General features: G+C 38.4%; 1 protein-coding gene across 2 annotated transcripts in view; it reads right to left on the reverse strand.

Annotated features, from left to right (window-relative positions):
- Positions 1–18844, reverse strand: part of ireb2 (iron-responsive element binding protein 2) — a 46928-nt gene that overhangs the window by 5515 nt on the left and 22569 nt on the right. For both annotated transcript variants that reach the window (XM_057836430.1, XM_057836429.1), the window contains exons 7-18: positions 17157–17340; positions 16938–17077; positions 16705–16876; positions 10883–10983; positions 10692–10808; positions 10454–10613; positions 7588–7723; positions 7425–7509; positions 4361–4642; positions 3998–4102; positions 768–910; positions 556–703 (exon numbers count right to left, since the gene is read on the reverse strand). In XM_057836430.1, the coding sequence (XP_057692413.1) occupies positions 556–703; positions 768–910; positions 3998–4102; positions 4361–4642; positions 7425–7509; positions 7588–7723; positions 10454–10613; positions 10692–10808; positions 10883–10983; positions 16705–16876; positions 16938–17077; positions 17157–17340 (1773 nt within the window). The remainder of the gene's footprint in view (positions 1–555; positions 704–767; positions 911–3997; positions 4103–4360; positions 4643–7424; positions 7510–7587; positions 7724–10453; positions 10614–10691; positions 10809–10882; positions 10984–16704; positions 16877–16937; positions 17078–17156; positions 17341–18844) is intronic.

Genomic DNA, 18844 nt, shown 5'->3' on the forward strand with positions numbered 1-18844 from the left:
ATACAATCAGAAAATGATTTAATTAAAAAAAATTTTTTAAAAAGGCATGGCCGATATTTTTTTGCCGATTCCGATACTTTGAAAATGACGTGATCGGACGACTGATTGATCGGGACATCTCTAGTTAAAACCATTGTAGAAAAAAATTAAATTAAAAAAACCTAACATTTTATATTATTTAAGCTAGCAGACTTTCTCTGTGTAAGTTAGCCAATTGTTCTTTTGTCGATCCTTTTTTTTTTTTTTTTTTAATTTCATACCGTTTTAGGCTCAGCTCGGGTATTTTTCATGTTCCTAATCCGATTACTCGATTATTCGAACTAACTAGTCCACCGTTTAATCGACTAGTAAAATATTCGATAGCTGCAGCCCTAATTGCAATGAATTACAATTAATTAATTTTTAAGCTGTGGTTTACTCGATTAAAAATTTCAATCGTTTGACAGCCCTAATGTGAATGAAAATTTTTATCACTCTCCAGTTTGTCATTGCCGATTCTTAAAAAAAAAAAATGTCGTGAAAAGCATCAAGATAGAAAACACAAATATAACTCACCGTTTGCCCCGAGGGGACGTGTAGCGTTTTAGGCCCCGCTTTTCCCACCAGTCGATTCTGCAACTTGATGCTGGCGAACGTCCCTCGGGTCATCACGGCGTCGTTACCCCGCCGTGAGCCGTAAGAGTTAAACTCCCGAGGAGTCAACCTGCCCCGCAGTAGCAAGAAAAATGTTGATGAAATTCGTTGAAATTTTGATCATTGCAACCCACCTTTTGCTGAGCAGGTACTTGGCAGCGGCGCTAACTCTGGCGATACTTCCGGCGGGTGAGATGTGGTCTGTTGTCACCTTGTCGCCGAGGAACAATAAGGCATGCGCGTTTTCTATCGACTGGAGGGGCGGGACTTCTTTACTCTAGGTTAAAATAGGAGAGATGTCAATTTTTTTTTTTTTTTAATTTCCTTTTTACAATTTGCAAATTTGTGCACTGTGAAAACACACCTCCTCAAAAGTTTGTTAAATTCCCTTGTTTTCAGTGTGAAGCTACTAGAAATAAGTGAAATGATTTGCCAGTGCTCCAAGTAAATTTTACTCAGATTTCTTGAAATAAAAAAAATAGGAAGCTGAAAACTTATTCTAACTCATTTGCTCCCAAAATAAATATGTTCTATTTTTAATTGTTTTAGTGTCCCAAAGACGTATTTATACGTCTTTCACGTTTTTTTTTTTTTTTTCTTTTTTCAAAAAAGACATCTCTGGGTTCTGATTCAATTTAGCTCCAAAGCACAAAGCTGAAAATCCATTTTAAAGCAGTAAAACTGGACACTGGAGGGCAGTAGCGCATTTGGTAAGACCCGCAACCCAGTTCAACGGCAACGAACGGCCAAGCCGCAGGGCCGAGCGCTGGTGGAAGACGACCGAATGGATGCCAGGCGGCGGACGACCGAGCAGAACGACCGGGACCACTAGCAGCGGACGAAGCCATTGAGTCCGTGCTGCTCGCGAGCAAAGCCCGGAGAGACTCTTTATGAGAGAGACAGCGATGAGGGAAAAGTTTAACCGGCTGTCGCGGCCAGAACAGCGTCATCTTTCAGTCAGTTACAGTTGTGGTCAAAAGTTTACATACACTTGTGAAGAACATAATGTCATGGCTCTCTTGAGTTTCCAGTTATTTCTACAACCCTGATTTTTCTCCGACAGAGTGATTGGAACAGATACTTCTTTGTCACAAAAAACATTCATGAAGTTTGGTTCTTTTATGACTTTATAATGGGTTAACAGAAAAAGTGATCAAATCTGCTGGGTCAAAAATATACATACAGCAACACGAATTAGCAATTTTGGCGAATCATTGACTTGAAAAAGTCAGGAAAGTCACTTGGAGCCATTTCAAAGCAGCTGCAGGTCCCAAGAGCAACAGTGCAAATAATTGTTTGTAAGTATAAAGTGCATGGCACTGTTTTGTCACTGCCACGATCAGGAAGAAAACGCAAGCTATCACCTGCTGCTGAGAGAAAATTGGTCAGGAGGGTGAAGATTCAACCGAGAATCACCAAAAAGCAGATCTGCCAAGAATTAGAAGCTGCTGGAACACAGGTGTCAGTGTCCACAGTCAAGCGTGTTTTGCATCTCCATGGACTGAGAGGCTGCCGTGCAAGAAGGAAGCCCTTGCTCCAAAAGCGGCACCTTAAGGCTCGACTGAAGTTTGCTGGTGATCACATGAACAAAGATAAGACCTTCTGGAGGAAAGTTCTGTGGTTAGACGAAACAAAAATCGAGCTGTTTGGCCACAATGCCCAGCAATATGTTTGGAGGAGAAACGGTGAGGCCTTTAACCCCAAGTACACCATGCCTACCGTCAAGCACGGTGGTGATAGTATTATGCTGTGGGGCTGTTTTGCTACCAATGGAACTGGTGCTTTACAGAGAGTAAATGGGATCATGAAGAAGGAGGATTACCTTCAAATTCTTCAAGATAACCTAACGTCATCAGCCCGAAGATTGGGTCTTGGGCGCAGTTGGGTGTTCCAACAGGACAATGACCCCAAACACACATCAAAAGTGGTAATGGAATGGCTAAATCAGGCTAGAATTAAGGTTTTGAATGGTCTTCCCAAAGTCCTGACTTAAACCCCATTGAGAACTTATGGACAATGCTGAAGAAACAAGTCCATGTCAGAAAGCCATCCAATTTAACTGAACTGCACCAATTCTGTCAAGAGGAGTGGTCAAAGATTCAACCAGAAGCTTGCCAGAAGCTTGTGGATGGCTACCAAAAGCGCCTAATTGAAGTGAAAATGGCCAAGGGACATGTTACCAAATATTAGCGCTGCTGTATGTATATTTTTGACCCAGCAGATTTGATCACTTTTTTCTGTTCACCCATAATAAAGTCATAAAAGAACCAAACTTCATGAATGTTTTTTGTGACAAAGAAGTATCTGTTCCAATCCAAAGACTGATACACAACATGCTGCTTGTGCGACCCGGGTGGAAGGGGGACGGGTTTCCGATAAGCTTCTGCTTTTCCCGTCTTCCTTGTCTGTCTTCATCTTGTCTTTCCTTCGGGTAAACAAATTCACACTCTGATAATGTCCACACTCTGAAACTGTTAATGATTTCCTTTTTGATGATTTTTTGTTTATGATGATCCTTTTTTGATGATTTTTTTGTTTTTGTTTATGATGATCTGATGATGATGATGACAATGACAATAAATTCAAATTCAAATTCAATCACTCTATCAGAGAAAAATCAAGAGTTGTAGAAATAACTGGAAACTCAAGAGAGCCATGACATTATGTTCTTCACAAATGTATGTAAACTTTTGACCACAACTGTATGTGTAAATACAATGTTACTTTGCTATCAAAAGCTCTATTTGTCTTGTTGCTTGTCTTATTTTATAAAAGGAAAACATTATTCAGATGTTTGGGATTTAACTAAAGCAAAAAATACCTGTGTATAAGTCAATGTTTGAAAGTTATGCTTTCACAAAAAGCTCAATTTCTCCGTTTTTTCATCAGAAATTGGAAAATTCCTCAAACTACCGTAAGGTAATTTCTAATGATGACTTCTAAAGAATGGAAAAAGATATGAACTAACTTTTTTTCTGCTGAAAGAAGAGAGTCTAATTTGCCAAAAGTCGTCTGAAATAGCACCTCAAATACAAATTGTTCCTTTACATGCTTTATTTTGAAAATCACATCCGTTCGCCTGTTGCAAGCTTGCACCTGACTATGTCGGCACGGAGTTGGAAATGGGAGAAAAATTCACAGAAAGCTATTTTAAGTTAATGAATGTAATTCTGGTTTAAGCCTGTGAAAACCACCTTTTTATGGACATTATACATCATTTAACACGGCACACCGGTTGAAAAACACTGTTCTAAGCACAGGCAAACAAGAAAACAAGGACCCAAATGGGACTGCTTATTTTATCAAATTAGTTGGCAACTAATTTATTAATCAATTATTTTTTGCAGCCTTAATTTGCACTTACTAATTTGCTGAAAAATGGCGGCGAGCGAATGTACGTGGATTTGGCATCCCAGGGGAAAATGACAGACTCGGGACAATCGATGCTGTTCCAGAACGTGTTTCCTTTCTAGAAAACAAGTGAGAAAAAAAAGTGATTTGTTAATCATTTATTCTCTTAATCTCAAAGAGAATATTTTCAATAAATTTAAGATTATAAAACAATCTAATTTTTCAATCTCTTGATTTCCATGATTCCAAAATAGTTGATATTAAAGAGTAAATCATTTCAGATAATAACAAATTCATCTATTTGTTTCTAATCCATTGTCAAATTTAATTTCTTCATTTAATTTCATTATAGATGAGATTTTAAAAATGACTTTACCTCCGTTCTTGCCTTGAGCTCCTTGAAAACAGAGGAGATGACGGCGTCCTCCTCCGTCCGTCGAACCTCCTCCCTGGACGGCCAGACGTCACGGAGGTACAACTCCTTCCCGTCCGAAGTAACGCCTAAAGGGTCTTTCTCAAAATCGATGCCCACGGTGCCCGCGATGGCGTACGCCACCACGAAGGGCGGCGAGGCCAGGTAGTTGGCGCGTATGCAGTCGCACGGTCGGCCGTCCAAGTGCCTGTTGCCGGAGAGCACGCTGCAAGCCACCAGGTCGCCCTGAGAAATGGATGTTTAGTCAAAAAACAGAATATTTCCCTTCAATTTTCGATGCAAGATGCCCCCAATTATCCTTCTGCTGTGAGTTGAAATGGATTGTCAGTAGTAGACGTCCAATCCATTTGAAGTAGGAAGATAGCGGCAAATTGGACGTGTATCGCAATCAATGGCAGCCAAAGAGTTAACAAATATACAGCATTGGAGGAATCTTGGAACACAATTGGAGGAGTACATAAAAAAAAATATTGATAAAAAATACAACATATAGAAAATTCAAATTGAAAAATATATTTTTAAAAGTAAAATTTTGTAACTATTACATGAAAAAAAGGAAGAATTTATACATTTTTCAATAAAGAATAATAAATATTTCCCTTTTTTAAAATATTTTTATTTTTTATATTTTATACATAGACAACATATATTTTAGGGTTTTGTAATTTTTTTTGCTTTTTAATTTTTAAAAAAAATTGTTTTCTCTATCTTTTTTTAATTAGGATTTTCCAATTTTTAGTTATACTTTTCAATTTCATTTTCCATATTTTGTTTTTTCTAATGATTATTTTCATGCACTTATGTATTTCTTAATGCTGGAGGAGTACATAAAAAAGGTAATGATAAAAAATACAACACATAGAAAATTCAAATTGAAAAATATATTTTTAAAAGTAAAATTTAATAACTTACATGAAAAAAATATATTATTATTTTTTCAATAAAGAATACATATTCTTTTTTAAAACTTTTTATTTTTTCTGTATTTTCATAAATATACAACATATATTAAATTAGTATTTTCCAATTTTTAGTTTTCAATTTCATTTTTTAAGGATTATCTTCATGCACTTATGTATTTCCCAATGCTAGTCAAATAATTATCTCCATCTTGTTTTGAGTGTTAAAGACTACTTAACAGATTAACATGTAAGATTATTCTACTTACTTTAAGTAAATATTCCTATTTGTTCTCATTAAGCCCATACATCCAAATGTTGGTATTTTTTTTCACCTAAATCAAGGAAAAAATGCTTTCAAATGGTAAATGGTGTTATATATAATGTTTTGAACAATATCTATTCTTGAATTAAGGACATTTCTGACAAACAAGCTTTTTTAAAGAATAAATATACTAATTTGTTGCTTAAAATAAGTCTGCTGATCTTATTTTCAGCTATTTTTCTAATCTCAAGAAAGTATACTTACACTGAAAACAAGAATTAAAGTCGTTTTAAGGAGGTGTGTTTTCGCACTGACACATAACCTAGCTAGCTAAGCAAGATAGATAGATAGATGTATAGATCTATCAATGGATGGATGTATAGATCGATAGACAGATAGATCGATATACAGGTAGTCCCCGGGTTACGACGTACCCGACTTAGGTGACGTCGACTTTACGCCACCGGAGTCTTGTCTGCCATTTTGTCTCTACTCGTTTTATTTATTTATTGTCGCGTAAACAGTACCTTATATCACAGTATCTTTTTTTTCTACTTTATTTTATTAATATGACTGTTATACCCTTTAGTAAAATGTGTATTATCATGTTGACTTGTTTTCTGATGCTTTTATTTTGGTGCAGGAAGCATAGAGCAGGTAATAAGCACGCCCAGAAGAGTGCATGTACTCGCTGTCTCGCTAGGACTTAGAGGACAGTACAATGGCGTACATATTTTTGGGTAGTTATTTTGAGACTTAGGGGGTATTTGGGGGTACACAAACGGTTAATTCTGATTTACGCCGAAATTCAGGTTACGTCACCAGCATGGGAACGGAACTTGTTCATAACCCGGGGACTAACTGTAGAGATAGCTGTATGAGTGTATAGATAGATGTATAGACAGATGTATAGATAGATGTATAGATGAATAGACAAATGTACAGATTAGTGCTGCAATGATTAATCGATTAACTCAAGTAATCGATTAGAAAAAAAGATTCGAATTAAATTTTGCTGCTTCGAGTATTTGTTTAATTAAAGTGGTGTTGTAATGGTCAATTTTGAAAGTGTATTTAATTCTATTGATTTGGGTGGATACACTGCCCTCTAGTCTGCCTCATTTCACATGGCAGAATACAGCTGCTCCATGTTAAGACCAACATAAGTTTTTAATACATTTTAATAATAATAATACATTTTATTTATAACGCACTTTACATTTGAAAACAAATCTCAAAGTGCACAAAGTTTTTGCTTGAGGTAATGTTTTTAAATGCATTCGTTATTTAGTTTATATGTATATTTAGCCATTTTTTTTGTAAGAATATGTGTCTGAACCATTTGTCGAGAGCATTGTTTAAAAAAAAAAAAAAAGCGTTTTATAGCATTTAAGCTAGCAGCGTTATGCTACGTAAGTCAGCCAATTGTTCTTTTGTTGTACATTGACCCTTTCTTTAAATTTTTCTATAACGTTTGAGGCTCAGCTCAAGTATTTTGATTTTTTATGTTCCTTATCTGATTACTCGATTATTCGAACTAAGTAGTTCATCGATTAATCGACTACTAAAATAATCAATAGCTGCAGCTCTAGTACAGATAAATAGATAGATGTATAGTGGATGAATGTATAGATAGTTAAATGTATAGATAAATGTTATGTATGTATACTGTAGATGTATAGATAGCTAGAAGTATAGACGTATAGATGTATAGCTGGATAGCGCATGGTCCGGATTGCAACAGCACAAGACAAGAAAAAGATTAGAATAAAAACAAAATAATATAAGTATATTTGCTAAGTGTAAATTCACGCATCAGGGGTTAAAGGAGGAAACAAGTCACCTGTTTGATGGCATCCACGACATTCTCTGGCAGAGGCGCCGTGTTTCCCACACACGTGGCGCAGCCGTAGCCGATCACTTCAAAGCTGCATTGCCGAATAATTAGAAAGCAATTACAATAACCGCAAAAATAAATGTTGGCACATGCGTGAATACAGGCTTACCCCAGCTGGCTGAAATAGGGCAGCACTCCACTGGCGTTGAGGTAATGCGTGACCATGCCGCTTCCTGGCGCTAGGCTGGTTCGGATATAAGGCTTAACCAGGAGACCCGCCTCCACCGCCTTCTTGGCAAGCAAGCCTGTGAAGCACCAAACATTACGTTGTGTCCACTAAAAAATGAAAGCCAACCGATTATAAAACTAATCGACGACTATTTTCAATCATTAAGAGACATGGTTGACCTCAGAATCGTACGTTGTAGCTCATTCATACAGTTCACACAAAATCACATGCTTTTATTTTGACATTGGTGCCATAAAACCGTAGATTTGTGTCGAATGAGTGCACTAGGTGTGGCGATACATTATATCGGAATGGTGATAGTACGCGAAACCACAGGTTAATAGCAAAAATTTTCCACTAGAAACGTGTCTAAGTTAACTCATTTGCTGCCATTGATGGCGCTAGACATCCATTTCATTTTGACTGGGAGGGGCATTCCACTTTAAGTGGATTGGACGTGTGGTCGCGTCAATGGAACTGAAACAAGAGTATTCTCAGCAGGGCATTTAAAGGTCACTTCTTGTTCAGTAACCCAAAATTAACAGGAAGCGACTCGTAAATACCCCGAAATTAACAGGAAGTGAACCAGAAATGCTAAAAAGAAAATCGACAGGAATGACCTGGAAGGACCTGAAATTAGAGCAGGGCGGTAAACCGAAAATTTACCGTCACCAAAATTCTTCACGATGACCGACGTAATTTTGACCATGTCGGTAAATTCGGTAATTTAATAAAACAAAATATAGTTTTTTTATCCCGCTTTGACGCTGTGTTGTTTGGCTATGTTCATTCCCCTTTAAGAAAGCAGACAGTGTGCTTACGTATGGAGTCACGTGGTTTTCAGGAAACCAATCAAACAGAAGCTCGGTAGGCTAACGCTAGTGGCTAACGCTACAAGTAAACGGGATGGAGTCGGGCTTAAGTTAGCTTCGCCAAACTTTCACCCGACATTAAGTAAACTCTTGGCGGGTTCCAGACGGGCTTTCATCCGCTGTCCTTCCTGGTTCTCACGATATTAGGAGAGGATGCTTTCAGTGCTTTCTTCTGGTAGCCAAGCCACAGGCTAACGCTAGCAGCTAACAACGGCTACAAATGAACGTGAAAGAGTCGGACAGCGGCTCTAACCTTGTCGAAACGGCTGAAATTAATGAGTGGACTGGGCACGGACTTCATGTAGCAATCATCACGTCGTTATTTGGCATCTCTGTGTGATTTCTCTGAAAGCTTTCATGATGTGGGGTGGCGTGGCTCAGTAGTAGAGTAATTGTCCCCCAACCCGGAGGTTGTGGGTTCGATTCTTCACCCTGATGAACTTGTCTAAGTGTCCTTGAGCAAGACACTGAACCCCACGTTGCTCCTGGTGCTGCGTCACCAGTAGGTGGATGGTGAGATAGTGTAAAGCGCTTTGAGCGCCTTCAAAGGTGGAAAAGCGCTATATAAGTGTAACACCATTTACCATGATGGTAAAGCACTCAGCGTAAAGTATAATCCAACAGTGAAGCCTATATATAATATGACAGTTTAATGGCCACAGCTATTTTTCTGTATGTATTTGCTTTATTCTGCCATCATAAAACCTTAAATGTTTCATTGGCATCAGAGCAATACAGCTTTAATCTGGTTGTGTCTGTGTGGGGGTGCATGTATTGAAAAATGTTTCGGGTGGGGGGGGACTGAAACCTTGACGTAAACACTTGTGTTGAATAATTATGTCACAGCAGCCATTACCAATAAGTTGTCTGAAGTGTACTGTTAAAGCTGCAAGTCATTTGTGTTAGAATGACATGTTTGCACAGTCGTCATATTGATTTTTATAATGTACATTTTTCAAATCATACAAGCTGTTATAGATGTTCACACTAGAATTCTTATTGTTTACAAGATTTTTTAAAATAATGTTTAGACTGCATGTGCAATTGTTAAATTGAAAGCTGGTTAAATAAATTTAACGAGAAACGGTTAATTTGTATTCCATGCATTGATTCAAATTTTCAAATTATATAACAGTCCGCTTGGGCGAATTTATCGTCATTTATCGTTATCGAGGTAAATCTGCTCAATTTATCGTGATACGTACTTAAGGCCATATCGCCCAGCCCTACCTGAAATGCCCCAAAATGAACTCATTGGCTTCCATTGACAGCCACAGATATCCAATCCGTTTGAAGTGGGAGGGTTGGCAGCGATTTAACAAACGTCTGAGAGTGATACCCGTTTCAATTCACGGCAGACGGGTGAAAAGAGCTCGTTTGCTGTTTATTGTCAAATATCCTAGAATGATTTCCTGACCCATGTACCGACAAAGATGACGATGACTAAAATACTTTGTCGGCGAACAATTTTTTCATGACAATGAGGAGCAAAAAACCTGTCTTGGGAGATGAAAACATAACGAGACGATTGCCGGTTTTGGTCTGACAAGACAAGAACGAGATGAAAATGTGCCATAGTCTCCGAGAAAAAGTTTACAATGTGTGACATTTTCTTTTCGTATGTGTAGTTAGCACGCACGGTAGCAGTGTTTGGTCGTGTCACTCATTAGATGTGCTGCACCACAAACACACCTTACTCACTGGTGTCTTCTTCAGGCTACAGACTTGCCTTTTGGGAAACACATGTCAGGTGCTGCTTGGTAAGTTTTCTTATCTTGGCTAGATATTGTGCTGAGTGATCATCACACAATAAATGTAACTTTAGCGTTAGCATAGCATTCATGTTAGCATTAGTGTTTAGCGTGGTAAGTGTCGACTTGAACTTTTGGAAAACTTTTTTACATGCAGTTGTCATTTCCTTCCCAAAATCTTACCTGCCGTCAGCATGACAGCGGGGTTGCAGTTATTTGTACAGCTGATGACGGCGGCGACCACCACCGAGCCGTGGGCCAGCTGGTACTCCTGACCCGCGTGCAGGAAGGGCACCCTGATGTCTTGCTTGTCCTTGGCAATATTAAAGCCTCTTGGGCCCAACTAAAAATCAACAAGACATACTTTAGATGTGATGATGTCATCAACATAAGCAAGAGTGAGTTAAGTTTTTTTTTTTACCTTGTCGTCGAGACAACTCTGAAATCCTTCCTTCATGCTACAGACAGCCACGCGGTCCTGCTGCCTTTTGGGCCCGCTCACGTGCGGCACCATGGTGCTCAAGTTGATTTCAATCACCTGTGATCAGTCAAAATAAGTTTTTTATCTGTTACTGTTACTTTTGTTAGAAAATATGTGCTTGTGCGTCATACTTCGGAATACTGAGGGTCTTCCTTGGAGTCCTCGTAGGTTCTGAAGAGCATTACAGCTTTTAGATAGGACTCAAGTAACTCCAGCTTTTCTTGGGAGAAATCTAGAATCAATTGGTTGACAAATTGTAAACGCCAGGATTGGGGAAAAAACACTTAACAAAGAGTATGTGTTGTGGTAGGTTGAAAAAAAGGGAACTTGACATTAAAAACGCCTATCGATGGCAACAGACGTCCACTCTATTTCAAATGGGAGGGGGCTGGAAACGATTGAATGATACAAGTTAAAACAGATTGGACATCTATTGCCATCAATGGCAGCCCAGAGTTACAGGACAGCTAGAAGATTTGTTATGCTGTTTTGTTTAGGCTACAATTATCTGAGAACCAGTTCATACAGTGGGGAGAACAAGTATTTGATACACTGCCGATTTTGCTGGTTTTCCCACTTGCAAGCCATGTAGAGGTCTGTAATTTGTATCATAAATTCTCTTCAACTGTGAGGGACGGAATCTAATACAAAAATCCAGAAAATCACATTGTATAATTTTTAAATAATAAATTTGTATTTAACTGCATGAAATAAGTATTAGATACATTACCAACTAGTAAATATTTCGGCTCTTAGTTCTTTTTTAAGAACCCCTCCTGTTCTCCACTCATTACCGGAAGTAACTGCACCTGTTTGAACTTGTTACCTGTATGAAAGACACCTGTTCACATGCTCAAACAAACAAACTCCAACCTCTCCACAATGGCCAAGACCAAAGACATGTGTAAGGACATCAGGGATAAAATAATAGACCTGCACAAGGCTGGGATGGGCTACAGGAAAATAAGCAAGCAGCTTGGTGAGAAGGTAACAACTGTTGGAGCGATTATTAGAAAATGAAAGAAGTTCAAGTTGCTCCGTTCTGGGGCTCCATGCAAGATCTCACCTCGTGGGGCATCACTGATCATGAGGAAGGTCAGGGATCAGCCCAGAACTACACGGCAGGACCTGGTCAATGACCTGAAGAGAGCTGGAACCACAGTCTCGAAGAAAACCATCGGAAACACATTACGCCGTCATGGATTAAAATCCTACAGCGCACGCAAGGTCCCGCGGCTGAAGCCAGTGCATGTCCAGACACGTCTGAAGTTTGCCACTGAGCATCTGGATGATCCAGAGGAGACATGGGAGAAGGTCATGTGGTCGGATGAGACCAAAATTGAACTTTTTGGTCTAAAGACTCGGCTTGTCGTGTTTGGAGGAAAAAGAAGGATGAGTTCAACCCCAAGAACACCATCCCAACCGTGAAACATGAAGGAGGAAACATCATTTTTTGGGGCTGCTTCTCTGCCAAGGGTACAGGATGACTGCACCATATTGAGGGGAGGATGGATGGGGCTATGTATCGCCAGATCTTGGCTGACAACCTCCTTCCTTCAGTGAGAGCCCTGAAGATGGCTGGGTCTTCCAGCATGACAACGACCCAAAGCACACAGCCAAGGCAACTAAAGAGTGGCTCCGTATGAAGCATCTTAAGGTCCTGGAGTGGCCTAGCCAGTCACCAGATCTGAACCCGATAGAAAATCTATGGAGGGAGCTGAAAATCCGTGTTGCCCGGCAGCAGCCCCGAAACCTGAAGGCTCTGGAGAAGATCTGCATGGAGGAGTGGGCCAAAATCCCTGCTGCAGTGTGTGCAAACCTTGTCAAGGACTATAGGAAACGTTTGGTATCTGTAATAGCAAACAAAGGTTTCTGTACCAAATATTAAGTTCGATTTTTGTGATGTATCAAATACTTATTTCATGCAAATTAAATGCAAATGTGTTATTTAAAAATCATACAACGTGATTTTCTGGATTTTTGTATTAGATTCCGTCCCTCACAGTTGAAGAGAACTTATGATACAAATTACAGACCTCTACATGCTTTGCAAGTGGGGAAAACCAGCAAAATCGGCAGTGTATCAAATACTTGTTCTCCCTACTGTATCTTAACAGACCTTTTTAGCCTTATTTTAATCTATGTTTGTTCTTTGTTTCTGACATATTAAAAAATGATCCCCCAAAAGTGCGAATTATAAGTTTCCGAGACTTTCCTTCCGAATTTCTGCTCGCAACTTCCGTTTTGGAATTTCTCCATGCAAAACAACAGTGGAGCTGGAGTAACATTACTCATCAAAATCCCTTAAAAAAGACAATTTGGAAATACCGCATCTATCTGTCATCATCACGACAGGGGTGGACAACATGTTAATGAAGGCAAATGTGGTCCCAAGCTCATGCAACCATAAAGACCGGGTATTTTTGTAGCCATGTTGCCTCTGTGTTATGCAATGTATGTTCTTCCTATCCTTGCATTTTCATGTGTCCGGTGCTCCAAAATTACTTAAAATCTTTCGCATGAAACTACGTGTTGCCTTTGACATTGTTTAGTGCTGTCAAATTTATCGCGTTAACGGGTGGTAATAATTTTTTAAAATTAATCACTATAAAATACTTGACACATTTAACTCATGCGCCGAATGGCCCACTCATGCATTGCCTCAAACAGATTACAATGACACCGTTTTTTGCACATTGAGAGCTAAGAGGCAGAGAAAGGCGAGTGGACACAGGCGTTCATTAGACCGCGCCGTTTATTGGCATAAGCTTCGGCAACTCCTTCACAACAAACATAAGTATCATTTAGTGAAAGCACAACAAAAATACTATTCCTATCTCTAAAAAAAATTATGTTCATTCCCAATCAAAATAGCTATGCAAAATACACATAAGACTTACTCAGACTTTGGTCAAACTCTATTCAAACATTTCGTTTAGCTCAACAAATACACTGGATGGCAATATTTAGACACAATATACAAACTATCAGAGGTCTCATACGTTGTGAAGCCAGCACTCAAATGACCGTGTACAATGTATTGACCAGTAAACAGGGAACTACAGCGTCAGTCGAGGGACAAAACACATTCATTGGCTTGATTTCTAAGTAATTTAAAACTTGCCATTGACACCTTGTGGTGTATTTCAATCACTACTTTACGTAGTTAAAGACACTGTGGAAGAACGGCAGGGAGCCCATGTGAAGTGACTGCTCGGCGATGTCAACAATGGCGAGCTACTAGTTTATTTTTTGTTTGAAAATTTTACATATTTTATTAAAACGAAAACATTAAGAGGGGTTTTAATATAAAATTACTATGACTTGTACTAACATTTATCTTTTAAGAAGTCTTTCAATCCGTGGATCTGTTTAACAGAAAGAATGTTAATAATGTTAATGCCATACTTATGTACAGTATGTTGAATGTATATATCCATCTTGTGTCTTATCTTTCCATTCCAACAATAATTTACAGAAAAATATGGCATATTTTAGAGATGGTTATAATTGCAATTAATTACGATTAATTAATTGTTAAACTGAGATTAACTCGATTAAAAATTTTAATCGGTTGAAAGCCCTAATATTGTTATTACGATGATAACTGTCATTATGATGACCTTTACTATTATTTACTACAATTACTTTACTGCTGTGGCTGCAACACATGCTATCTGCTGCTAGCCTGTTGCAAATCAGTATGTGTAAGATGGCACAATCATGTCAACGCATAAATGCAAGTGTTTTTTGTTCGTTTGTTTACAGGTAGAAAATGTTGTTTGGCAAGCGAAGTCAAGTTGATGTGCCTCACAAAAACACTGACTGTATGTTGATGGACATATATCGAGACTACGTCCGTTCGACCCAAGGGCGGCCGAAAGGCTGGGGCTGGGACAGACGGCGAACGGTTAGCTTGATCCAGAGATCCAGCTACGAGCTTTTTAACTGCAGCAGCTTTAAGATGCGTTATTGGAGCTGGAATTAAAGAGCATATTGGGAGAAAGCCCGTCTAGAGGTCGTTGACCCCCTAATGTTGGGTTAAAGTTTGGTGAGGCTCCCTTAAGCCGCTCCAGAGCTCTGCTGTTTAATATCGAATTCTAGTATGCGCCACCTTCGTTAATATTTTTCTAATAATTTTAGAAATTGGTATTGACCTGTTTTACACATGCATCAATCGTTTTAAATAAAACAAGAAATGGAAATCATGTCCAAATGTTTTATTGCGATCAGTATCTGCAATAAAAGATAATATAATTTATAATTTTGTTCACGAATGATCAAAGAAGTGATAAGAACAATCATACAATCTTTTTGGTGTATCCTTAGGTTTAAATTACATCCTTAACTTCTTGTCTGCAGCTGGTTTCGATTTAAGGCGTATGGCTAGGTACATCCACACTGGCGCTTTGAAGCTGGATGCTGTTCAAAACATTCCTCTTCAAACCATGCATATAGGCGTTTTCAGGCGTTGACGCACAGCACAGGAAGTCTCAGAGTCTCATCTACGTCGTGCTGAATCCATTTTTGGAGATTCTGTGAGTTCCTCTGGTTTGATTTTGCAGTTTTAACTTTTTTGTCAACACACTGCGTACTTCAACCGCAATTCATGTTGTTCTTTCTAAACCAGAAGTCCGGAGCAGAAATTTTCCAAGATGGTGCCGCCTATTTTTCGCTCAGTGCTATTTATGTTTTTGTCCCTCTTCATTGTTCCGTCTTTAGGTGGTGCAACTTATGCTCAGATGCGACTTATACGTCGAAAAATAAGGTTATTGTGCTTTTTTTCCCCCAAAACTGATCCTTCAATTAATTCATTCATTTAGCTTAAAATTAGGGTTGTTCCGATCATGTTTTTTTGCTCCCGATCCGATCCCGATTGTTTTAGTTTGAGTATCTGCCGATCGCAATATTTCCCGATCCGATTGCTTTTTTTTTTTGCTCCCGATTCAATTCCAATCATTCCCGATAATTTTTCCCGATCATATACATTTTGGCAATGCATTAAGAAAAAAATGAATAAAACTCGGACGAATGTATACATTCAACATACAGTACATAAGTACTGTATTTGTTTATTATGACAATAAATCCTCAAGATGGCATTTACATTATTAACATTCTTTCTGTGAGAGGGATCCACGGATAGAAAGACTTGTAATTCTTAAAGGATAAATGTGACTTTGTATATTGTGACTAAATATTACCATCTAGTGTATTTGTTGAGCTTTCAGTAAATGATACTGTAGCCATTTAACTGTTCTGCCCAAATGCATGATGGGAAGTGCAACCATGACTCTGCGTAGTGGCACCAATTGATATATCTTCTCTGCATTGGGAAATAACACAGGGTGTTAAGAAAAAGATCAACTACTACCTTTCTTCCCCACATTGCTTCCCACGATATTTCTAAATGTTGAGAGAGGGATTTTAAGGCTTTAGCCAATTACTATAAGCCTCAAAAGACTGCTAAAATTTACTCTACTCATTTTACGCTGCCTTTTAGCACTATATATAGGTAAAACGGCGCCATTATAGATTGAACGCGACAATGCGTGAGTGGGTCGTGCAGCGCATGCGTTAATTGCAGTAAATATTTTAACGTGATTAATTTAAAAAATAAGAATTACCGCCGTTAACGCGATAAATATGTTAACCCTACTTTAAGCCAAAACTAAAGACTCTGGATGAGTGTAAGACGTTTTGTCTGTAACGTTAAATACAATTAGAAAACGATTTAGTTAAAAAAATATATATATAAATTTAAAAAAAAGGAATGTCCGATATTTTTTTTGCTAATTCCGATACTTTAAAAATGACGTGATCGGACCCGACCGACATCTTTATTTAAAATTATTCACATATATAAGTTAAAGACCACTGTCCCATATGAATGCAATAAAAACATTTAAGAAAAAAGAAAAAAATCATAATTCGTGAAAGGTTGAATACTTACGTGTGTTTTTAAAGTGCTTAATGGTGACCTGGTCGACGGGGAAAAAGCTGACAGTGGCATTGTACTCGGGGCACATGTTGGCAATAGTGGTCCGGTCGGGAACCGACAGCTGTGATACACCGGGTCCAAAAAACTCGACAAATTTCCCGGCGATAGCGGCTTGCCGCAAATGCTGAACAAGGAACGCTAATGAGTTAAGCAGCTAAACAAACGCAAGAGAAGAGTCGGCGTACCTTGGTGATGCCGAGGACGACGTCTATAGAGGTGCTTAATGGGTTAATGGAGCCCACCAATTTGCAGCCCACCACTTGCGGAAGGGTCAGAGATACCGGCTGCCCCAGCATCACTGCTTCTGACTCGATTCCACCAACGCCTTTTGAGTGAAAAAGTAACAATCATTAGAATTAAATGAGAATGTCTCCTTTAAGAACAAGTATAAGAAGGTGATTTACCCCAGCCCAGGATGCCGAGGCCGTTGATCATAGTTGTGTGCGAGTCCGTGCCCACCACGCTGTCAGGGTAGATGAATCCACCACGGACCTGGATTACTCGAGAAAGATACTCCAGATTGATTTGGTGGACGGCGCCGACGTCCGGGGGAACCACGTTTACGTTCTTGAAGGCTTTTGAGCACCACTGTGTTAAAGACATGCGCATAAATGACCAATCCATCTGAACTCGGCAGCAAATGATCACATTTCAATGCCATTGATGTCGATAAAATGTCTAATCTAGTGGGAAAGGCTGGTATTAAAGGATTGGTGCCGGCCCTGAAAATTCAACTGGATTACATGTCTATCACCGTCAATGGTGGCAAATCTCCTTGTTTAATTTCACCTATTAAAAGATCTGATGTAGTCATGAATACTGTCAATAAACGGAGTAGCAACAGATCTTAAAGGGGAAGTTCCGAATTTTTTACATGAGGCTTAATTTTCGAGTTAGTGGGGGTTTAATTAGTTGGTGGAGTTGATTTTAACTAGTCCCTGCAGTTTTTTAGTTGGAGGGCTCAGGAGAGGCTAAACTAGGGTGAGAAAATGGTGCTTGCTAGAAAGCCAATAAAAAACGATATTAACAGATTACAGATAACTGTTCAAATGAAGTCATGTCATGGTAAGAGAGTAAACAGTGCTTGGGGGATGGGAAGTCCCTATTCACCCCCAAAAAACAAAACAAAAAAAACAGCGGTAAAAAAAACCAAAACGATGTCATAACACTCTTCTGCCCTGCTTGCCTAGACAGCCTGTTCCCTGCAGAGCTGCTGGATTACAAATGCTGCTGTTCATACTACAGTTATTGAGATGTAGTCATCGGTGATTCTCACGTATGCATATGATTTTTTTTTTCGTGCCAAGCAAGCATTCATTTATTGTAAAATTAATAAGGAAAATAAAATATGGACGCAGCCAATTAATCAGTCTTTATTTTTTTTTTTTTAAATCTAATCTATTTAAAAACATATATATATAAATGGTTACTGTCAAGAGACTGGGAAAATTAAATCATTACAATCCGGAAATAATCCCTTTAATCTTTTTTTTTCTTCTCAAATCTAAATCATAGACTTCACTATTAGTTGACAGGACACAAGGTCTGTGCCAATCCGTAGGGGGCCTATTTTCAAAAACTTAAAATTCAAACCAAAGCCGCTAGCTACCTAAAACCAAAACAGACACCTCCCTTAGGCATATATGAGTCTCCATGAGCAGCGACATCAAAAAAATTCAAAGTCATTCCCTAATAAAATCCTGATTATTTTTTTATATAAGTAACCATATACTTCTAATCTATGTAAATCTATTTTATGAAGTCTATGGTATAACAAAACTTAAAATTGCTATAAAATTCACAAATTTTACATTACATGCACAAAAATCAGCAAATGCAGAGATAATCACATATTTTTTTAGGATCAATAGCAATATCTAACATGCCATATAAGTTTTTGCTCAACATAGCAACTTAATTTTTTTTTAATTTAGTGCAAGTTTTCAAAAGCTAGTAAATCACTCAATTTTCGCATCAGAAACTTTCTACTTGAAAGCATGAAGAATCATCTTAATTTTACTCAACAAAAGCAAAATTGGCATTTTTCTATATACTATCACAACTTATTTAGGTTGAATTACGCTATTGTGTT

The sequence above is a fragment of the Corythoichthys intestinalis genome, chromosome 5 (assembly GCF_030265065.1).
Source record: "Corythoichthys intestinalis isolate RoL2023-P3 chromosome 5, ASM3026506v1, whole genome shotgun sequence".
NCBI classification, from domain to species: Eukaryota; Metazoa; Chordata; class Actinopteri; order Syngnathiformes; family Syngnathidae; genus Corythoichthys; species Corythoichthys intestinalis.